The sequence below is a fragment of the Mobula birostris genome, chromosome 28 (assembly GCF_030028105.1).
Source record: "Mobula birostris isolate sMobBir1 chromosome 28, sMobBir1.hap1, whole genome shotgun sequence".
NCBI lineage: Eukaryota > Metazoa > Chordata > Chondrichthyes > Myliobatiformes > Myliobatidae > Mobula > Mobula birostris.
The window spans coordinates 25,722,923-25,745,047 of record NC_092397.1 but is presented as its reverse complement, the minus strand read 5'-3'; the positions used below and the strand labels follow the sequence as shown (position 1 = coordinate 25,745,047).

The 22,125-nt window shown below is 43.8% G+C and overlaps 1 protein-coding gene across 1 annotated transcript in view; it reads left to right on the top strand.

Moving 5' to 3' along the window:
* LOC140189166 (uncharacterized) overlaps positions 1-22,125 on the top strand; it is a 751,862-nt gene that overhangs the window by 159,992 nt on the left and 569,745 nt on the right. Inside the window, exon 2 of the mRNA XM_072245864.1 lies at positions 6,922-6,939. Coding sequence (XP_072101965.1) covers positions 6,922-6,939 — 18 coding nt within the window. The remainder of the gene's footprint in view (positions 1-6,921; positions 6,940-22,125) is intronic.

Here is a 22,125-nt window from a genome sequence, read left to right as displayed (position 1 = left end):
CAACACACTATCCCGGTATCTCTTTTGTTGCCACAGAATCTTGAGTCATCTCTCAAATAATGACCCGCTTGATCTCTTCCTCCAGTGCTGGGCATCTGAGACACTGTCAGTGCCAGAAGCCTGGCAGCTGCTGTTGTGCCCCAATAGGTCATTCCGCCATCAGTATTCAGAACGTGTACTTGTTGTGAGGGAAGCAACCACTGGGGGACCCTGCTCTGCCTGGCTCTTCCCCTAGTCTCTCTTTTTGGACACCAAACCTATCGGCAACCTACACCTTAGGTGTGCCCATTTCACTAATGATCTGTTTTCAGTGCCGTAGACGATCCGTGGTCGGTTGATTTACAGCTCCATTCCCTTCACGCAGTCAGTCAGGAGCTGTGAAGTTATAGCGGACACCTACCGACTCCCTGATCTCCCGTATCCTGAGGCATCGCATGTCACTGGCATAATTGTCATTTCAGCTACCCAACAAGGAGTGGAATTCTGAAGATATCCTCCGAAATTTGATTTCTCAGAGGACAACACTTCAACTGTCATTTTCCTGCCCACATTTCCAGCTCAATCCTTTGGTAACATTCCTCACTATCCACAACTGCACCAATGTTTGTGTGTCAATATGTAGTTTTCTGCTTTGTTTCTATGACTCTTGTTAAACAGGGGAGAAATACTCTCATCTGCAGTCCTTTGCATCGACAATTGTATATAAAAAAAGACTACAACGATCTTCGTGCAGGTCCAAACAATCTGCAAACCTACCTCACTCTCTCTATAACTCGGAATGAATCCTATCCAGTTCTGGTGATTTATCCACCTTCGTGTTCCTCGAGATTCCCAAAGCTCCCATTAGCTTGTTATCAATGTGCTGTGAATATCAGTGTATCTTTCCTGATCTTTCTTTCCTCCATCATATTGTGCTTGAGGAATAGTGATGATGTGAAATATTCATTTTGTGATTTGGCCACTTATTCTGCCTCCAGGTGTACTTTCACACCTCCACCCCTGAGCTGTCAACATTCCTACCTTCTCCGTGGTGCCCCTTCTGTTTTCAATATATGTACAAGGTACGTTGGTATTCCCTCCAGTCTTGCTCTGCAAAATAATTACACCTCCCGCACCATCATTGAGCATTGCTGATTTTCTGTTTAGTTTACATAGTGCTGCATATTCAGGAAGGGCCTTGTCTAATTTCCACTTCCTAAACTTTCCTTAGTTCCGCTTTCTTTTTGACTGCATTTGCAACATCTCTGATCATTCAGTGTTTTTAGATATGGATTCTTGTCTTTCACCCTCGCAGAAAACGTTATAATTCTGAATCACTCATCGTTAAATATCTCTCAAATTTATGGAAAGAGTACACTGTCAACATTTTGGTTTAATTGGGGAAAGGCAAATTATGAGGCTATAAGGTTAGAACTTGCGGGTGTGAATTGGGATGATGTTTTTGCAGGGAAATGTACTATGGACATGTGGTCGATGTTTAGAGACCTCTTGCTGAATGTTAAGGATAAATTTGTCCCGGTGAGGAAGATAAAGAATGTGAAGGAACCATGGGTGACAAGTGAGGTGGAAAATCTAGTCAGGTGGAAGAAGGCAGCACACAAGAGGTTTTGGAAGCAAGGATCAGATGGGTCTATTGAGGAATATAGAGAAGCAAGAAAGGAGCTTATGAAGGGGCTGAGAAGAGCAAGAAAGGGGCATGAGAAGGCATTGGCGAGTAGGGTAAAGGAAAACCCCAAGGCATTCTTCAATTATGTGCAGAAAAGGAGGATGACAGGAGTGAACGTAGGACCGATTAGAGATAAAGGAGGGAAGATGTGCCTGGAGGCTGTGGAAGTGAGCGAGGTCTTCAGTGAATATTTCTCTTCCATACTCAACAATGCGAGGGAACTTGATGATGGTGAGGACAATATCAGTGAGGTTCATGTTCTGGAGAACGTTGATATTAAGGGAGAGGAGGTGTTGGAGTTATTACAATATATTAGGGCGGATAAGTCTCCGAGGCCTGACGGAATATTCCCCAAGCTGCTCCATGAGGCGAGGGAAGAGATTGCTGAGCGTCTGGCTACCATCTTTATGCCATTGTTGTCCACGGGAATGGTATCGGAGGACTGGAGGAAGGCGACTGTTGCCCCTTGCTCAAAAAAAGGTAGTAGGGATAGTCCGGGTAATTATAGACCAGTGAGCCTTACGTCTGTGGTGGGAAAGCTGTTGGAAAAAAATGCTTAGAGACAGGATGTCTGGGCATTTAGAGAATCATGGTCTGTCCAGAGACAGTTAGTATTGCTTTGTGAAGGACAGATTGTCACTAACAAGCCTGATAGAGTTTTTTGAGCGGGAGACGAGGCATATAGTTGTGGGTATTGCAGTGGATGTGATCAATATGGATTTTAGTAAGGCAATTGACAAGGTTCCACACGGTAGGCTTATTCAGAAAGTCAGAAGGCATGGGATCCAAGGAAGTTTGGAAAGGTGGATTCAGAATTGGCTTGCCTGCAGAAGGCAAAGTGTCGTGGTGGAGGGAGTACATTCAGATTGGAGGATTGTGACTAGTGGTGTCCCACAAGGATCTGTTCTGGGACCACTACTTTTCGTGATTTTTATTAACGACCTGGATGTGGGGGTAGAAGGGTGGGTTGGCAAGTTTGCGGACGAGAGAAAGGTTGGTGGTGTTGTAGATTCGGTAGAGGATTGCAGAGACACACTGATAGGATGCAGAAGTGGTCTGAGAAGTGGCAGATGGAGTTCAACATGGAGAAGTGTGAGGTGGTGCAGTTTGGAAGGACAAATTCCAAGGCAGAGTACAAAATAAATGGCAGGATACTTGGTAGTGTGGAGGAGCAGAGGAATCTGGGGGTACTTGTCCACAGATCCCTGAAAGTTGCCCCACAGGTGGATAGGGTAGTTAAGAAAGCTTATGGGGTGTTAGCTTTCATAAGTCGAGGGATAGAGTTTAAGAATCGCGATGTAATGATGCAGCTCTATAAAACTCTGGTTAGGCCACAGCTGTGTTCATTTCTGGCCGCCTCACTATAGGAAGGATGTGGAAGCATTGGAAAGGGTATAGAGTAGATTTACCAGGATGCTGCCTGGTTTAGAGACTATGCATTATGATCAGAAATTAAGGAAGCTAGGGCTTTACACTTTGGAGACAAGGAGGATGAGAGGAGACATGATAGAGGTGTACAAGATAATAGATAGAGTGGATAGTCAGCCCCTCTTCCCCAGGGCAGCACTGCTCAATACAGGAGAATATGGCTTTAAGGTAAGGGGTGGGATGTTCAAGGGGTATATTAGGGGAAGCTTTTTTACTCAGCGAGAGGTTGGTGCGTGGAATGCACTGCCTGAGTCAGTGGTGGAGGCAGATACGCTAGTGAAGTTTAAGAGACTACTAAACAGGTATATGGAGGAATTTATTGTCTGGGCTTATATGGGAGGCAGGGTTTGAGGGCCGGCACAACACTGTGGACCGAAGGGCCTGTACTGTGCTGTAATATTCTATGATCTATGTTCTATGAGCCTCTTCAAAAAGAAAAAAAAAACATAGATGAGATGTCAGGATACGCAGGTAGTGGAACGTGAGCAGGAAGTACAAGGTGGCAGTTGATCATTAGTTTGCCTTTAGTTTAGCATTTTCCCCTAAGATTGTGTCCTTCTTTGGGGATGACTGTTATCAAAATAGTCTCCCACTTAAATTCATCAATTACAAGGATCATGCCACAATGCAAGTTCTAATGCATTTGTCTTTACCAGCAGCGAATTCCACACATATCCTGTGTTTAATAGTTAACCACAGACAACTCACACCCAATACTATTCTTCAATCGCATTAAAGTTATTCCTCCATTTTTTAATCACTTCCACCTTGGGAAAAATTCTCTGGATATCCACTCAATTGATGCCTCCTATCATTTTGTATACCTCGTTCGAGTCACCTCTCATCCTCCTTCCCTCTAAAGTGAAAAGCCCAATCTTCCTCCGCCGATCCTCACAAGACATTTTCTGTGAACTTCAATTTTGAAAGTAAATATATTGTCAATGCACAAATGCTACCATATACATTTTGTTGCTGGCATGCGCAGTAAATACAAAGAAATACAAAGGAATCAATGAAAAATTGCACACATCAGAGATCGATAAATGCTTAATGTAGAAAACCCAAAACAGACAATAAATTATTTAGATAAACAAAAACAAACAAAAAAAATACCAAGTCATTATCAAGAGCATGAGGTGTGCAGTTCCTGAATGTAAGTTCATTGTTGTGGTGAGTGAAATTATCCCCTTTGCTTCAAAGGCCTGATCGTTGAGGGGTAATAGCTATTCCGGAACCTGGTACTACGGGACCTGAGGCTCCTGCAACTCCTTCTGGATGGCAGCATTGAGAAGTGAGCATCACCTGGATGATGAGGGTCCTTGATGATGGATGCTGCTCTCCTATGACACCTGTCCTTTTAGATGTGCTCAGTGGTGGGGAGGCTTTACCTGTGATCCATCCACAACTGTTCCGTTGCGATTCCACGCAAGGGTATTGGTGTTTCTAAACCACATCAGAGAGTCTATTCTCCACTATACACCTATAGAGCATTATCAAAGTCTTAGATGACGTGTTAAAGCTGCACAAAATTACATAGTACAAGACGGAAATGCTGGTAAATCTTTCCAGGTTGCCAACAATTTCCGCTCCTCTAAGTCTTCACACTAAGAAAATTTCAGTCAATATTGTGAAATTCATTCATTCACTACTCTGCTGCTTTTACAGCTTTCCAGAACTTGCCTACATTTCTGTTCCTTTTTCTGGCGGTGGCATTTCAAAAACCTTTGGAAATTGAAGCACACGACATTCAAGGTTCTCCGTTGTTACATCCTGAAATATGACCAGTGGAAGGAGGAGAATGATGGTGTCCATGAATTTCATCCCTTATCAGGGTTTCACAGGTGTCTGTCCTTGAAGTGTACTTCTATTTAACGCGGGGGGTGGGGGTGGGTACAGTGTTCGGTGTGTACAAGTCCCTAAGCTCAATGTAGACTGCTCTGAGTTTTATTGGCCTGTGTCCTGATAATGAACGTCTAGATGTTCTGAAGTTCATTGTCCCTCTAATTAACTGCTGTCTTTTCTTGAACAGTCAAACATGCAAAGCATGTATATACCAGAGACAGACTCTCCCCTTCCCTTCCAGTACGGGCCAGATCTCTGTCCTTCCAGTGTAGTGCCGACAGTTTCAACATCATATTTAACTGCATGCGGACTGTGTTCCCAAATGGACTAAATCCCCCAAAGGATTCACCCATCTATGAGGTTTGACAGACCCAACAGCGCCTCCCCTTTCGTATCAACAGACGAGGAAATATCACCATACCCCATCCTGTTCCTGCTTCCCTCCCTATCCTTCTCCTTAGTGAACGCTAGTGAACGGAATGTATTAGTATTCTCACTCGCATGCTAACTCTGGCTCCAGGCATCAACTGTCAGGTGTGTCCTTGACTGATCCTGTCCTCTCCCCACTATACTGTTGTTTTCTGTGACTGCATAAGACCAACTGGTACCCATTGATCCTCCTGACTGAAGATATTTCCTGGTCACGGGGAACTCTCCTATTTCATAGTATGATTTGTCCTTGCTTTCTGTATGTTCCTCCAAGACCCCTGTCCAATTTCATTTTCCTCGTCCTTACATATGACTCCCTTACATTTTCAAACAAACACAATATTTCTCATCACATTAAATTTCTGCACGACCTTGTCCTTCTCTTCCTTACCGACAGTGAAGGGGACTCCAAATTCTGACCAGTTGGACTGCAAGTCACCCTCACATTAATCTAATTAATTTAGGAGTAGGTAATGGAGGCAGCAGTTAGAGTAGTCGAGTGCTCCGTTTGCAGTACGTGGGAAGTCATGGACAGCACAATTTTCCCTGATGACTACACCTGCAAAAGGTGCATCCAACTGCAGCTCCTGACAAACCGAGTTCGGGCTCTGGAGCTGGAGATGGATGAACTTCGGGTCATTCGTTAGGCAGAGGCAGAAATAGACAGGAGTTTCAGGGAGATAGTCACCCCTAAACGTTAGGAGACAGGTATGTGGGTGACTGTCAGGAGAGGGAAGTGGAATAGACAGAATGTGCAGAGCACCCTTGTGGCCGTTCCCATCAGTAATAAGTATACCGTTTTGGATACTGTTGGTGGGGACGAACTGCCAGGGACAAGTGGCTGTGGTAGCATCTCTGGCACCGAGACTGGACCCGCAGCTCAAAAGGGGAGGACGGAAAAGAGGACAGCAGTAGTGACGGGGGATTCGATAGTAAGGGGGACAGGTAAGTGGTTCTGTGGGAGAGATCGAGAATTCCGGATGGTCTGTTGCCTCCCTGGTACCAGTGTCCGCCATTTCTTGGATCGAGTTCTCAGTAGTCTCAAGATGGAGGGTGAGCAGCCAGATTTCACGGTCCATGTAGATACCAGTTACGTGGATAGGAAGAAGGAGGAGGTCCTGCAAAGAGAGTTCAGGGAGTTAGGTGCAAAGTTGAAGGACAGGACCTCCAGGGTTGCAAACTCAGGATTGCTACCTGCGCCAGGTGCTAGTGAGGCTAGAAATAGGAAGATAATGCAGCTCAATACGCGGCTAAGGAGTTGGTGCAAGAGGGAGGGCAGCATGTTTCTGGACAATTGTGCCTTGTTCCGGAGATGGTGGGACCGGTTCAGACGGGACGGGTTGCCCTTGACTGGAGGGGGACTAACATCCTTGCGGGAAGGTTTGCTGATTCTGCTCCAGAGTGGGGGAGGGAGTGTTAAACTGGACTTGCAGGGGGATGGGAACCAGAGTGTTAGAACAGATAGTGAGGAGGAGGAGGATAAGAGTCATGAGAGAACTGCAAACATATTGCATGAGTGAAGCCAAATCTAACATATAAAATGGCTTTGAGGAAAGAGAAGCAGAATAAAGGGTGTAAAAGTAGGAAGGTAGAAGAGCTAAAGTGCGTGTACTTCAAAGCAAGAAGCATCAGGGTCAAAGGTATAAACTGAGAGCTTGGATACATCCATGGAATTATGATGTAGTGACAATTACAGAGACCTTGCTGGCACCAGGGCAGGAGTGGATTCTCAATATTCCTGGATTTCAGTGCTTTAAAAGGGATAGAGGGGCAGGGGGCAAGGGAGGAGGGGTGGCATTACTGGTCAGGGATACTATTAAAGCTACAGAAAGGGTGGCTAATGCAGCAGGATCTTCTTTTGAGTCAGTATGAGTGGAAGTCAGGAACAGGAAAGGAGTAATTACTCAATTGGGAGGATTCTATAGGCCGCCTGGTAGCAGCAGAGATACCGAGCAGCAGATTGGGAGGCAGATTTTGGAAAAGTACAAAAATAACAGGGTTTTTATCATGGGTGACTTTAACTTCCCCATTATTGACTGGCACCTGTTTCGTTCCAATGGTTTAGACGGGGCAGAGTTTTTAAGTATGTCCAGGACAGACTCCTGTCACAGTATGTTGACAGGCCGAATCGGGTGAATGACATACTGGATTTACCATTAGGTAACGAACCGTGACAGGTCACGGATCTCTCAGTGGATAAACATCTGAGGGACAGTGACCTCCACTCCCTGGCCTTTAGCATTATCATTGAAAATCATAGAATGAGAGAAGACAGGGAAAAAAAAATAATTGGGGAAGGGCAAATTATGAGGCTATAAGGCTAGCTAGAACATACGGGTGTGAATTGGGATGATGTTTTTGCAGGGAAATGTACTACGGTCGATATTTCGGGATCTCTTACAGGATATTAGGTATGAATTTGTCCCGTTGAGGAAGATAAACAATGGTAGGGTGAAGGAACTATGGGTGACAAGTGAGGTGGAAAATCTAGTCCGGTGCAAGAAGGCAGCATGCATGAAGTTGTATATGAGGATCAGATGGGTCTATTGAGGAATATAGGGTAACAACAAAGGAGCATAAGAAGGAGCTGAGGAGAGAAAGAAGGGGGCATGACAAGACCATGGCAAGTAAGGTAAAGGGAAATATCAAGGCATTCTTCAGTTATGTGAAGAACAAAAGGATGTCAGGATTGAAGTGAGGACCGATTAGAGATAAAGGTGGGATGATGTGTCTGGAGGCTGTGGAAGTGAGCGAGGTCCTCAATGAATACTTCTCTTCGGTATTCACTAATGAGAGGGAACTTGATGACGACGAGGTCAATATGAGTGAGGCTGATGTTTTGGAGTATGTTGATATTGAGGGAGTGGGGGTGTTGCAGTTGTTAAAATACATTAGGACGGAGAAGTCCCCGGGGCCTGACGGAATATTCCCCAGAATGCTCCACGATGCGAGGGAAGAGATTGCTGAGCCTCTGGCTAGGATCGTTGTGTCCTCGTTGTCACCGGGAATGGTACTGAGGTTTGGAGGGAGGCGAATGTTGTCCCCTTTTTCAAAAAAATACAGTAGGGATCGTCCGTGTAATTATAGACCAGTGAAGATTACGTCTGTGGTGGGAAATCTGTTGGAAAAGATTCTTAGAGAGAAGATCTATTGGTATTTAGAGAATCATGGTCTGATCAGGGACAGTCAGCATGGCTTTCTGAAGGGCAGATCATGTCTAACAAGACTGATAGAGTTATTTATGTAGGTGACGAGGCATATAGATGTGGGTAATGCAGTTAATGCGATCTACATGGATTTTACTAAGGCATTTGACAAGGTTCCACACGGTAGGCTTATTCAGAAAGTCAGATGGCATGGAATCTAGAGATGTTTGCCCAGGTGGATTTAGAATTGGCTCACCTGCAGAAATTAGAGGGTCGTGGTGGAGGGAGTACAGTCGGTTATGACCAATGGTGTCCCACAAGGATCCGTTCTCGTACTGCTACTTTTCCTGATTTTTATTAACTACCTGGATATGGGGGTCGAAGGGTGGGTTGGCAAGTTTGCAGAAACCGAAAGGTCGGCGGTGTTCTGGATAGTGTAGAGGATTGTCGAAGATTGCAGAGAAAAAAAATGATAGGATGCAGAAGGGGGTTGAGAAGCGGCAGATTCAGTTCAACCTGGAGAATGCTGAGGTGGTACACCTTGGAAGGACAAACCCCAAAGCAGAGTACAATGTATATGGCAGCATGCTTGGTAGTGTGGAGGAACAGGGTGATCTGCGGGAACGTGCCCACAGATCCCTGAAAGTTGCCTAATAGGTAGATAGGGTAGTTCAAAAAGCATATGGAGTGTTAGCTTTCATAACTCGACGTACAGAGTTTAAGAGTCGCGAGGTAATGGTGGTGCTCTATAAAACTCTGGTTAAACCTCACTTGGAGTACCATGTCCAGTTCTGGTCGCCTCACTATAGGAAGGGTGTGGAAGCATTGGGAAGTGTAGAGAGGAGATTTACCAGGAGACTGCCTGGTTTAGAGAGCATGCATTATGCTAGGGTTTTACACTTTGGAGAGAAGGAAGATGAGAAGAGACATGTTAGGGGTATACTAGATATTAAGAGGAATCAACGGAGTGGACAGCCAGCGCCTCTTCCCCAGGGTACCACTGCTCAGTACAAGAGGACATGGTTTTAAGGACAGGGGTGGGAAGTTTAAGGGGGAAATTAGAGGAAGATTTTTTTTTTCACTCAGAGAGTGGTTGGTGCGTGGAATGCATTGCCCGAGTCAGTGGTGGAGGCAGATACACTAGTGAAATTGAAGAGAGTACTAGACAGGTATATGGAGTAATTTAAGGTGCGGGTTTAGATGGGAGGCAGGGTTTAAGAGTCGGCACAACATTGTAGGCCGAAGGGTATGTACTGTAGCGTTCTGCTCTGTGTTCTGTGTTCTATGCCAGGCTATTACAGGTACTGTTAACCAGTAACATCGGTTCCCAGACTACTCTCTATGATTCCTGCCCAATTCTCCTGCAATTTGCATTCCACAAATATATAGCATAGCATTTAATACCTTCATTCCCAGAATCCTGATTGAGAAGTTGAAGAACCTACCCCTCTCTAACTCCTTCTGCAATTGCAGCCTCTACTTCCTAACTGGAAGACCGCAATCTGTGGAGATTGGTGATAACATCTCCTCCTCACTGACAATCAACACTGGTGCACCTCAGTGGTGTGTGCTTAGCCCACTGCTCTACTCTCTATATACCCATGACTGTGCGGCTAGGCACAGCTCAAACACCATTAATAAATTTGTTGATGATACAACAATTGTTAATATAATCCAGGTGGTGTCGAGACGGCGTGCAAGGGTGAGATATGCCAACTAGTGGAGTGGTGTTTCAGCAACAACCTGACACTCAATGTCGGTAAGACAGAAGAGCTGATTGTTGACATCAGGAAGGGAAAATCGAAGCAACACTTGCCAATGATCATAGAGGGATCAGAAGTGGAAAGAGTGAGCAGGTTCAAGTTTCTGGGTTTCAAGATCTCTGAGTATCTAACCTGTTTCCAACATATCGATACATTTGTAAATAAAAAAAAAGGTAAGACAGCGGCTATACTTCGTTAGACTTTGAAGAGATTTGGTATTGCTGCAGATAAACGAAACAAAAAACTTCTAACTATGTACCGTGGAAAGCATTCTGACAGGCTGCATTTCATCACTGTCTGGAAAGGGGAAGGGTCACTGCACAGGACCGACAGAAGCTGCAGAGTGTTGTAAATTCAGTCAGCTCCATCTTTGCTACAATCCTACAAAGTACCCAATGAGCGGGTGTCTCAGAAAGGCAGGATCCATTATTAAGGACTACCAGCAGCCAGGGCATACCCTTTTAGCACTATGTCCATGAGAAAGAGATGCAGAAACCTGAAGACACACATTCAGCGATTCAGTAATAGCTTCATCCCCTCTGCCATCCGATTCCTAAATTGACATTGAACCCCTGGGCACTACCTCTCTTTATTTTAACAAATAGTATTCCTGCTTTTGCACGATTTCTAATTTATTCAATATATGTATACTGTAATTTATTTATTTATCTATCTGTTTATCTATCTATTTATGTATTTGTTATTCTATTTTGATTTTTCTCCATTATATTTTGTATTAAACTGCTGCTACTGAATTAACAAACTTCACGTCACATGCCGTTGATACTAAAGTGTATTCTGATTCTGATTCGTCCAGCTGCAGGTTCAGACTTATCCTTCTCAATAACCACTGGAAAACCTCCAGATTTATAAACCGTAAATCTTGTCCAACGAAACTCCAAGCATCTCGCCAGGCTCATTTCCCAATAATATATCAAGTATGTCCCCTCCCTGGTGGACCATATACATGCTATTTCTGGAAACCTTTATGAATACACCTAACAAATAATGTCCCATAGAAGCCTCATGTGCTGGGGTAGTGCCAGTCATTCTGGGGAGATAAATCACCAACAAGAGTATCCTATTATTTGACATCCGTTAATAACCCGCTGACATATGTGTTCCTCTCTATTACTGGCTGATGTGAAGCCTACAATATTGCACCTTTCTTATCCCTGAGTTCTACCCACATTGTCTTACTTGATGAGCTTCAGGGATGACTTCGAAGTTGTGACATTCTACCCGATTAACACTGCAGCTCCCCGAGCTCTTTTAGCACCTTCTGTAGTCTCTAAATCATCGAAATCCTGGAATGTTTCGATACAAGTCCTGATATTCTCTCAACCAGATTTCTGTAATAGATGAATCACTGTGCTGTGTATAAATCCAGGAGCTAGGTACGTCTGTCTTAGCTGTTTTACACACTGCACTGAAATAAACTCACTTCTGCCTTTCGGTGCTACTGTGCTCAATAACGTGGCCCCATCTTGACTTCATTTAGGTGTTAATTTGACCTCATCTCTACCTTACACCAATGCAACCTACTGACCTGTTGGTCTGGATGCCAACATACCCTCCACATGCCACATGATCAAAACCATCAGGGTGGCTCCAGCAAGATTCCCTCTGAGAATATTAGTTCCCCTTCAGTGTAACCCATCTTCCCTATACATGAAAACCCAATGATCAGTGGTCCTGATGCCTTCCCTGCTGCCCAAGATTGTTAGCCACACACTTTAGTGAACCAAGTTACCATCTCTGACGCCGCAAGCATGTGGACATCTAAAGTAATCCTGAAATCACCACCCCAGAGTTATTATTTTATTTTTTCACATTCTGCCCACCTCCCTAACTTTTCGTTGCAGGACATTGTCTCTCTGTTGTTCTCATCAGGATCATGACCTCTGGCTGCTAATCCTGACCTTCCTGAGAGACATCCTTGGTCATGGCATGACGGATGTAACGCACCATCCTACAATCTCACTCATTTCCACAGATATTCCTGACTGTATCTCCCCTTCTAAAGTATTTGCTGCGTGAGATTCATATCATTTTATTTCCTGTACAGTGGAATGCAAAAGTATGGGCAACCCCGGTCAAAATTTCTGTTACTGCGAATAGTTAAGTGAGTAGAAGATGAACTGAACTCCGAAACTCATAAATTTAAAGATGAAATATTTGTTTTCACTATTTTAAACAAGATTAGTGTATTATTTTTATTTTGTAAAATTTTAAGAGTGGAGAAAAAGTAAAAGTTTGCAAAAGTTTGGCACCCCAAGAGAGTTGAGCTCACAGATAACTTTAGCAAGGTCTCCGACATTAATTAGCTTGCTACGGCTATAGCTTGTTCACAGTCATCGTTATAAAGGCCAAGGGATGCGTATTTCAAAGCTTTATAACTACCCTGACTCCGTAAAACTTGTCTTAGCAATCAACAGCCATGGGCTCGTCCAGGCAGCTGCCCAGCGCACTGAAAATTAAAATAAATGATGTCCACAAAGCAGGAGAAAGCTAGAAGAAGATAACGAAGCATTTTCAGGCAGCTGTTTCCTCAGTTCGTAATGTAATTAAGAAATGACAGTTAACAGGAATGGTGAAGGTCAAGATGAGGTCTAAAGGACCAGGAAAACCTTTCGAGAGAACTGCTCGTAGGAATGCTTTCAGGAAAATCAAAACCCCCGTTTGACTGCAAAAGACATTTAGGAGCATTTAGCAGACTCTGCAGTGGTGGTGCACTGTTCTACTGTGCAGCGACACCTGCACAAGAATGACCTTCATGGAAAGGTCATCAGAAGAAAACTATTCCTGCGTCATCACCACAAATTCAGAGTCAGAAATTTGCAAACGAACATCGAAACAAGCCTGATGTATTTTGGAAACAGGTCCAATGGACTGATAAAGTTAATATAGAACGTTTTGGCCGCAATGAGCAAAGATTTGTTTGGAGAAAAAAAGGGTGAAGAATGTTATGATAAGAACATCTAACATCTATCCAACCGTTAAGCATGGGGGTCGATCATGCCTTGGACTTGTGTTACAGCCAGTGGCACGGGGAACATTTCACTGGCAGAGGGAAGAATGAATTCAATTAAATACCAGCAAATTCTGGAAATGAACATCACAACGTCTGTAAAAAGATAAAAGCTGAAGATGAAAAGAGGATGTCTTCTGCAACAGGATGATGATCCTAAACACACCTGAAAATCCACAATGGAGTACCTCACGAGGCGCAATCTCAAGATTTCCCCATGTCTCTCACTGTCCCCCGACCTAAACATCATCAGGAATCTGTGGATAGACCTCAAAAGAGCAGTGCATGCAAGCCGGCCCAAGAATCTCACAGAACCAGAAGCATTCTGCAAGGAAGAATGGCCGAATATCCCCCAAACAAGAATCGAAAGACTCTTTTCTGACTACAGAGAGCGTGGACAAGATGTGATACTTGCCAAACGGGGTGTTACTATGTACTGACCATGCAGGGTGCCCAAACTTTTGCTTCGGCCCTTTTCCATTTTGGTTATTTTGAAACTGTAAGAGATGGGATAAAAAAAAATAATAATCTTGCTTAAAATATTTTTTTTTGAAAAGTGTTGTCTTTAACTTTATGCCTTTTTGGAAATCAGGTCAACTTTCATTCGCTTAGCTATTCACAGCAACAGCAATTTTGACCAAGGGTACCCAAACTTTTGCGTGCCACTGTGTATTAATGGACTTAACTAATAGCCTCTTCGTAATAAAATTGTTTCGAAAATCATTCAGAATTCATTTTTTTTTAATTCAGCTTAGGTTATTTGCATATGCGCTCGCAAACAAAAGAGACTGCACACGTGTTAAAACAAAACACTTTATTAGAACTCGCACGATTCTAGTACAAAACAAATATCTACCAATAGTAGCTGTACATAAATCAAATTATTGCTGATCATCCAGCACACAAGCCGATCTCAGTGTTGGAAGGAAACAGCGATCCGACAATGTCATGCAGCCTATTCTGTCCAATCCTCTCCTTCTCTCTCTCTCTCTCTTTCTCCCTCTCTCCATCGCGATGACTCCGTCTCACGGTCACCCTCGCTCACGTCCTCTCCCTCGTGCGCTCTCCCTTGCACCCTCTTACTCGCGATGTCGCATTCGCTCACTATCCTTCTTGTCTCAGCTCTCGTGCTGTCTCCTTCTCCCGCTCACTCCTTCACAGTCTCTCTCTCTCTCTCTCTCTCTCTCTCTCTCTCTCTCTCTCTCTCTCTCTCTTTCTCTATCCTGATATTTGTCACAGGTACTGGTAATTTGTCTTCAATAGTTAAAAAAAATAATAATGTGCTACAGGGAAAGAGTTCAAGGTGGCAATGAGAAGGAGAACCTACAGGTAGAGAAGTAGGAGAAGAAAAGGGTGAAGGAAACCGACAAGCAGAAGTGGTTGATACAGACGAAAATATACTCCAAGATCAGGCAGTTTTGAAGAACCGGGAAGCACGGGTAACAGGTTCGCCTCAACCTTCAATTTAACAGGGCGGGAGGTGAAATGCAAAGGGGTTTTCTCTGCGATGCCATCGAGATCAGATGTAAGCAGTAGTTTTGTAACTCTAAGGCAACACACACAATGGAAGAGAGTAAACATTTGTCAGGACTCTGATGGAGGGTGTCAGCCTAAAACGTCGACAGTTTACTCTTTTCTGTAGATGCTGCCTGGCCTGCTGAGTTCCTCCAGCATTCTAAGTGTGGAAAAGAGTAAGCAGCTGCAATGTGGGCCGAGGCCCTTCATCAGGATCTGATTGCGTGTGTGTGTGTGTGTGTGTGTGTGTGTGTGTGTGTGTGTGTGTGTGTGTGTGTGTGTGGTTTTGTATTTCGAGCATCTGCAGAGTTTCTGGTGTTTGTTTTGTAACTCTGTTCATCACATTGTTTCCATTTACCCACAAGTGGGGGGATAGAGTAGGGAGCAAGAAAGCAGCTGAATTGTAATAATTTACAGCATTTATTTCCAACTTTCCGTGAGTTTGAAAATCAGAATCATTGGGTATTTCACGGCATTCTTTAGTTCTTCTCGGAATTTGCTCAGGGTCAGGGCGTAAATGCAAGTGTTGGTGCAGGAACTCAGAATCTGCAGCATTGTTGCTGTGTGTTCTGTGGTGTAATGGGGATTCGTGACAGAATAAACAAAATTCTTAGAAATCCGTCTATAGATATAAAATACCACCAGTGTTCCCCACAACAATATGAAAGTACCGATTGTGCTGAAGAGCAAAACGATGGATTTCCGTCGATTCTCCATCTCCCGGTCCTTCTGACTTTCTCCACTCTTTTGTACCCGGAGCCCCCTGCGGGCTCGACTGGCCACTAGAATCCGCCTGACAGTCAGAATATTGAACAGGAATATCAGAATGAAAGGTACACAAGGGTTGAAAATGCGGTGAAATGTGTCAAATACAGCCCACGCAGGAGAGTTTCCGAAGCTCGGTAATAAAGTACAATACCGGGAAACTGCAGTACCGTACAAAAAGACCAAGGGGACAGGCTCCAAACAGGCCAGTACACTTATTGTCCCGATAACCACAGCCGCCATTCTCTCAGTACAATATTTTGTTTTCAGCTTCTCACAGCAAATAGCCACAAATCGATCGACGGTGAATGCGACGGTCAGCCAGACTGAGGCCGCAGTGCTCGCAAACATCAACCACCTAACGAGTCTGCACAGAGGAGTAATGGAAAGGAATGATGGGGGGAAATAAATCAAAGCAGTCCACCTCAGCAGTGGATTCGAGATAACGACCAGTAGATCGGCCGCTGCCATTCCCACTAGGTAGAAAGTGATACATTTGGAGAGACCGCACTTTCCCCGGAACAGGATCACAATCGCCACCAAGTTCGCTGGAAGAGAAACAAGGAACAGCAAGTTCAGAAAATACTGATTAGAAGCCCATGCAGCAGGTTCCGGGGATCCTGTGATATTTCCACTTTACTGTTGAATTTAGTGGTTGTAGGGTGAGACATGGCGCAGAACTGGCGGATACGAAGATTTTACACAATAAAATAATTTGAATATGTATTACATACTGATAATCGAAATATGAAATGTCAGCAGAAAGCTAAAACTGTGTAACTACCTCCGCAGAGTCAATACCGAATGGAACATTTTCTACCGGTGCCTTCCGAGTCTCGTCCGGACGCTGATAGCGGGATTCTTCCATTAGATGATCATCAACTTCCATGGCGATCCCTGTCAGCGATAGAACTGCCGAAGGACGGAACAAAAACAGGAAATGCTGGAAACACTCATCCAGGCAAAACAGAATATGTGGGAAAGAGTTAAAGTATCTCTTCACAGAACTGTACTCAGAGACACCCTGACACGAGTGTAAACTGATCTCTCTTCCCATACAAGCTGCTTGTTGCTTCGTGTTTCCAGCATTCCCCGAGTTTGTTTCCTATTCCAGCTTTTGCCTCCTAACTGACTTTATAACAGAACATGACTGGTTTCTGACTCAACATCACGACAGACATGACACCTCCCACTGAATCCATCGCAGATAAGCAGGGGAGAGGATTTCAACGTCTAGTTGCAAACTCGATGCCGCAGTCAGATGTCTGTAACGGTGTCAGATGTAGATAAAATAGAATACATTTCACAGTATGGACAACTATGAACCACCACGTTGCTTGTGATAATCTGCTCAGCAAATATTTCATTGTGTCGTCCATCAACTGCTTTATATTCAGTTATATTGCACACATATATTAAAAATCCACAACAGGTTCGTGAAACATGATGAAACATTTGCTAAAGCGTTACTGCCAGTCGATGGTTTGAACACCGCACCGAACTCAGTCAATCGCTCATATACAAATACGGACAATCAATTGGTAAAATGTCCGCGGGCTGTTTCAACACAATATTTGCAAATGCAGTGCAGCTGCTACAGGACCAAAGCTACAGAGACCCGAACATCTCATTTTTGTTCACAAACCGCTGGTAGTACGCTGCCTGACCTACTCAGTTCACAGATATTGGCGGATTCCCTGAATTCCTGCAGACGTTTACATTAGATCCACATCCCAGAATCCATAGTCCCGGTGTTTCCATTTCAATCCTGAAATGCGAATACTGGGACTGGAATGTGGCAGTGACAGCAGCAATCACAACATTGGAAATAAACATCATTTCTCAGCAACGGCAGCTGACACTGCGACTTACCGGGAATTCCAAAGGCTGAAATAAAAGGATAGTAAATGTCTCGTATCCGCCAGATGACTGGATAGACCATTTCAGTGAGAATCTGTGACTTATGTTGCTCCTGAATTCACAGCTCCGGCAGATACTGAGCCGATGATGCACGTCAACCCTGATTTATACAGAGGATTATTCTCCAGAGAGACGGTTATACACCTCACTAACTATAATTTTTTTGGTATTACCTCAGCAGTACCTCTGGTGGAAATAAGGCCTGTAGCTTTAATTATAAAGTCTGAACTTTGGAACGGAGCAGCTACATTTACACATTTCACTTTTTTGGATAATTATTCTGTATTCAACGAGAACTAGCGACGTTGTCCGACCCCTGCCTTCTTTCTCTGTATTTTCCCATTTTGATCTGTCCTTCAGCTTCTTCCTGGTTAATAGAGATACAATAGCGAGAAAAAGGTCGGGATGGAAACGATCAATTGACCACGTTGCTGATGTAGAAACACGAGAAAATCTGCAGATGCTGAAAATCCAAGGGAACACACAAGAATTCTGTTGAGTTCCTCCAACATTTTGTGTTTGGTGTTTCTGATGCAGTAGTCTTTTACACACATCTTAAATTTGACAAAAGTCAAAAGATAATTTAAAAGAAATGTGTCATCCTGCAATAGAATGGGAAGACCGGTAAAATAACAAAAATAGTACTCGAAATTAGGAGAATAGTAGATGCAGGATGACTAAAAGTAAACGAGAGCACGAGTGTGAGTTATAACGTTAGATATGAGAGAGAGAGAGAGAGAGAGAGAGAGAGAGCTAGCGAGGGAGACAGGCAGAGTTAGCGAGAGAGAGAGACAGGGAAAGAGAGGGAGAGAGGCAGAGAGATAGTGAGAGACGGGGGGGCGGAGAGAGAGAGAGAGAGAGAGAGAGAGAGAGAGTGAGAGAACAAGTTGTGTGACATTGTCGGATCCGTGGTGCCCTCCAAAACTGAGATCGGCTTGTTCAATGGATGATAGGCATTATTTTGATTTCTTTACTGCGAAGTACAACATGAATACATTGCATTCGTTGATGTTCACTAAGGAGAAGGACTCAGAAGAAAGCGAGATCAGGAAGTGGGAATGGTGACTTTCTCAGACGTGTTGATCCTCCGGAGGAAAAGTTATTTGGCCTCTCAAAGTGTAATAAGATGGGTAAATACTTTGGGGGATTTAGTCCATGGGAGGACACAGACCAGAGGCGGACAAACATACAGATCGAACTGACATCATGGTCAACACACACACAGTGAGCTGAGGGGACTGTTCATGTGCAGGACTATTCGCTGTAAATTATTCAATGATTTGAAGCAGAGTGGGCAAATGATCAAAGGAGCATGTAATAAAATTCTTAATTTTACACTGACTGTAATTCTTATCTGGGACATACTGCCTGCAGGGATGATGACAACAGCCAATCAGATTATTCAAAGACGAACTGGTCAGGTCCTTCCGGGGAAATAACCCGCTGAATTGTGGGAAGAGAATTGGGAATGGGACAGTGGGAACACTGTACTATAGACTTGATGCTCTATAATATACACTTGATGGATTGAATGTTCTAGTGCATCCCACTATGATCCTGTGCCCACTAACCATCTGAAACACCCAGTCTGGTCTCCAGGAAACAATTAATTTACCTGGGTGTACAAGGGATTTTTTTCTCTGTATGAGTCACTTCTGTACCAACACTGGCACTGCATTCCAAGCACACTGAGCTGCCAGAGCACAACACTGGTCAGTGAGAGCACAGAGCAGTACACGACTCTAATACAAGGACAGAGATGTATGAAAATATATTACTATTGATCCAGAGCCGGGCAGAATAGAAGAACAGACATCACAACAACCACAACTCTGCTCTCTGATGACACAGATTTCAAGCACCAGCCCATTTGCTCTACAGATAAAGACATGAACAACCCCGGATTGCACTGTAAATTCAGAGCCGAACGCAGACCATACTCATCCCGTTATGTACACCAGTCATCTGCAAAACTGCAAGAACACTGACCTGCACAAACCAGCTCTGGACTGCATGGACACTGCCCGCTTTAGCTTCAGCACTGCACAGCAGGGAGGCGGACAAGCAGAAACCAAAAATGCACTGCAGGAACACAGATTGCTGCAACTCAGCATGCTGAGGAAGGCCAGGCTGAATCTCTGGTATAAACATGCCCTGCATAAGAGACTGTCCAAGAACAGTCAGTAGTGGACGACAGGGACAGAGAACTTCACAATATCTAGACCTTCACTTCCACGATACAGACCTATAAAACACTCATCACTGTGCAGTGAGCACACAGACATGTACACACCAACCACTCCACCGTTAAACTCCAGTACAATCACAGCACTTCAAGGACGGAGACTTGTACAACCCTAATAACGGACGGTAATTCATGGAATATCTTTCCCAGTCCTCCCAGTGGGCATCTTTCAGAATGTAACGGACAGCTGATAAAGGAGGACCTCGAATGCTTCAATTTCCAACTATTTTTAAAATCACAGCAATAGAAATAGGAACAGAAATATAGGCAGTCTATTGGAAAATATTAAAGTAACAGAGTAGTGTGTGACTATAATTTCCCCAATATTGACTGGGATTATTTAAGTGTGGAAGTTTAGAGGAGCAGAATTTGTTTGCATCCTGGAACGATTTACCAGCATTTACAGTCCATACTCTGTCAGTGTCTGCAGTCTTAGTATGTTATCTAAAACTTAGACAAACCTTCATAGGTGATTAGTGGAGAATCTCCTGACTAGATGCATCATGGTCTGGTAGGGAAGCACCAATGACGTTGAAAGGAATAGGAAATAAAAAGTTGGGTTTGCAGCGAGTCCATCACACATAAAGCCCTCCCCACCGCTAAACACATCAGCAAGGAGCGTTTTTTATCGAAAAGCAGCATCCATCATCAAGGACTCCATTATCCAGATGATGCTTGCTTCTCGATGCTGCAATAAGGAAGGCTTTAATTATCAGCCTTTTGAAGCAGAGGGGATAATTTCACACAACCCAACAATGAACTCACATACAGGGATTCCACAACTCATGTTCACGACATTTACTTCATATATATTTTTTTGATGTTTATTTACACAATTTGTTGTCCTTGTTGTTACCCGGCTTCGACATGGCCCAAATACGGATTGAGGGACACAGAGGCGGGTCGATAGTTCACCCACTTTAATGCCAACAGTATAACAGGGAAAATTAAACAATAAACGTTAGGACGAACAGTGCCATTAACTAAAACTCTCAAATGGAAAATGAAGCCGACACTGCGGCTGAAAAGAACAATTGAGAATAAAACGATTACCGCTCGCCTTCAGAGTCAATTGACCCGACAGTCCAATTTCTCAGCCTTAATGCAAGCCGGTGGGCAAGCATCGCTGTGCTCAGGTCTCGAACAAATACTACGACGTAATGGACTGAGTTAAATACTATCAAAATACATAATAATTAGCTGACATGTGCATTTTCACAAGAACAATTTTCGTATCTACTGCGCAGCCGAATCCATGGTAGTCTTTTGTATATTTGCGTCTTGTCTTTTCGTGCACACTACTTCATTGATTCTGTTGTGTTTCTTTGTAGTTACTGTGCATGCCTCAATTTGAATCTCAGGTTAGTATACAGTGATACATATATACTTTGACAATAAATTTACTTCAACTATTGAACTTGATGGAACATGTCTTGTGAGGATAGTTGGAGTAAAATAGGCTTTTCTTTGGAGGGAAGCAGGATGAGAGGTGACGTGAAGGGCATACTGGACCACAGAAGGCAGAAATCGAGTGCACAGTCAGATTTTTTTTTCCCCAAAGTTGAAATGTCAAAAAATAGGGGCCATAATTTTAAAGTAATTGAACGAAAGTAGAGGGGTGATAACTGAGGTTGTATTCCCGACAGTGTATTCAGATGGATAAATCCTCAGGGTCCAACCAAGTGCAGTCTTGAACATAGTGGGAAATCAGAGAACATTTTGCAGAAACCCTAACTATATTTTTTTAGCTGCATACCTGTCTACAGGTGAGATATCGGACAACTGAAGAGTGGCTCAACTTTTACACTCTTTAAAAAGGGTAGCAAAAGCAAGACAGGAAACTATAAGCCAGCGAGATCGTGGGTAAATTGCTGGAGAGGTTTTGAAAGGACAGGACCCAAGAACATTTGGAGAGACAAGGTCTGTTTCGGATTAGTCAGTATTACTGTTTTTGGGACGTCATATCTGATGCCTGCCTGAGATTACTTCAAGGAGGTAACTGGGATTGTTAATGAAGATGGCATGATGGAAGTTCTCTGTATAGATTTTAGAAAGGCATTTGATAAACTCCCTCATGGCAAAATAGTCTAACAGGACAGATTGCATGGGATCCAGAGGCAGAGGACAGATTAGATTCACAATTACCTCAAAGGATGATACTTGAAAGCTGCTTCGCACACAGCAGGCTTGCATTTAGTGATGTATCACAGGATTTATAAAGTGAACGCTGGAGCCCTGGGGAGTGTTGCCGAAGAGAGGGGCTTAGGACTACAGGTGCATAGTTCACTGAAAGCGGCATTTCAGGTAGATATAGCGATGAAGCGAATGATTGGCTCAACGCCTTCATCAGTCACGGGACTGAGTGGATGTAGGAA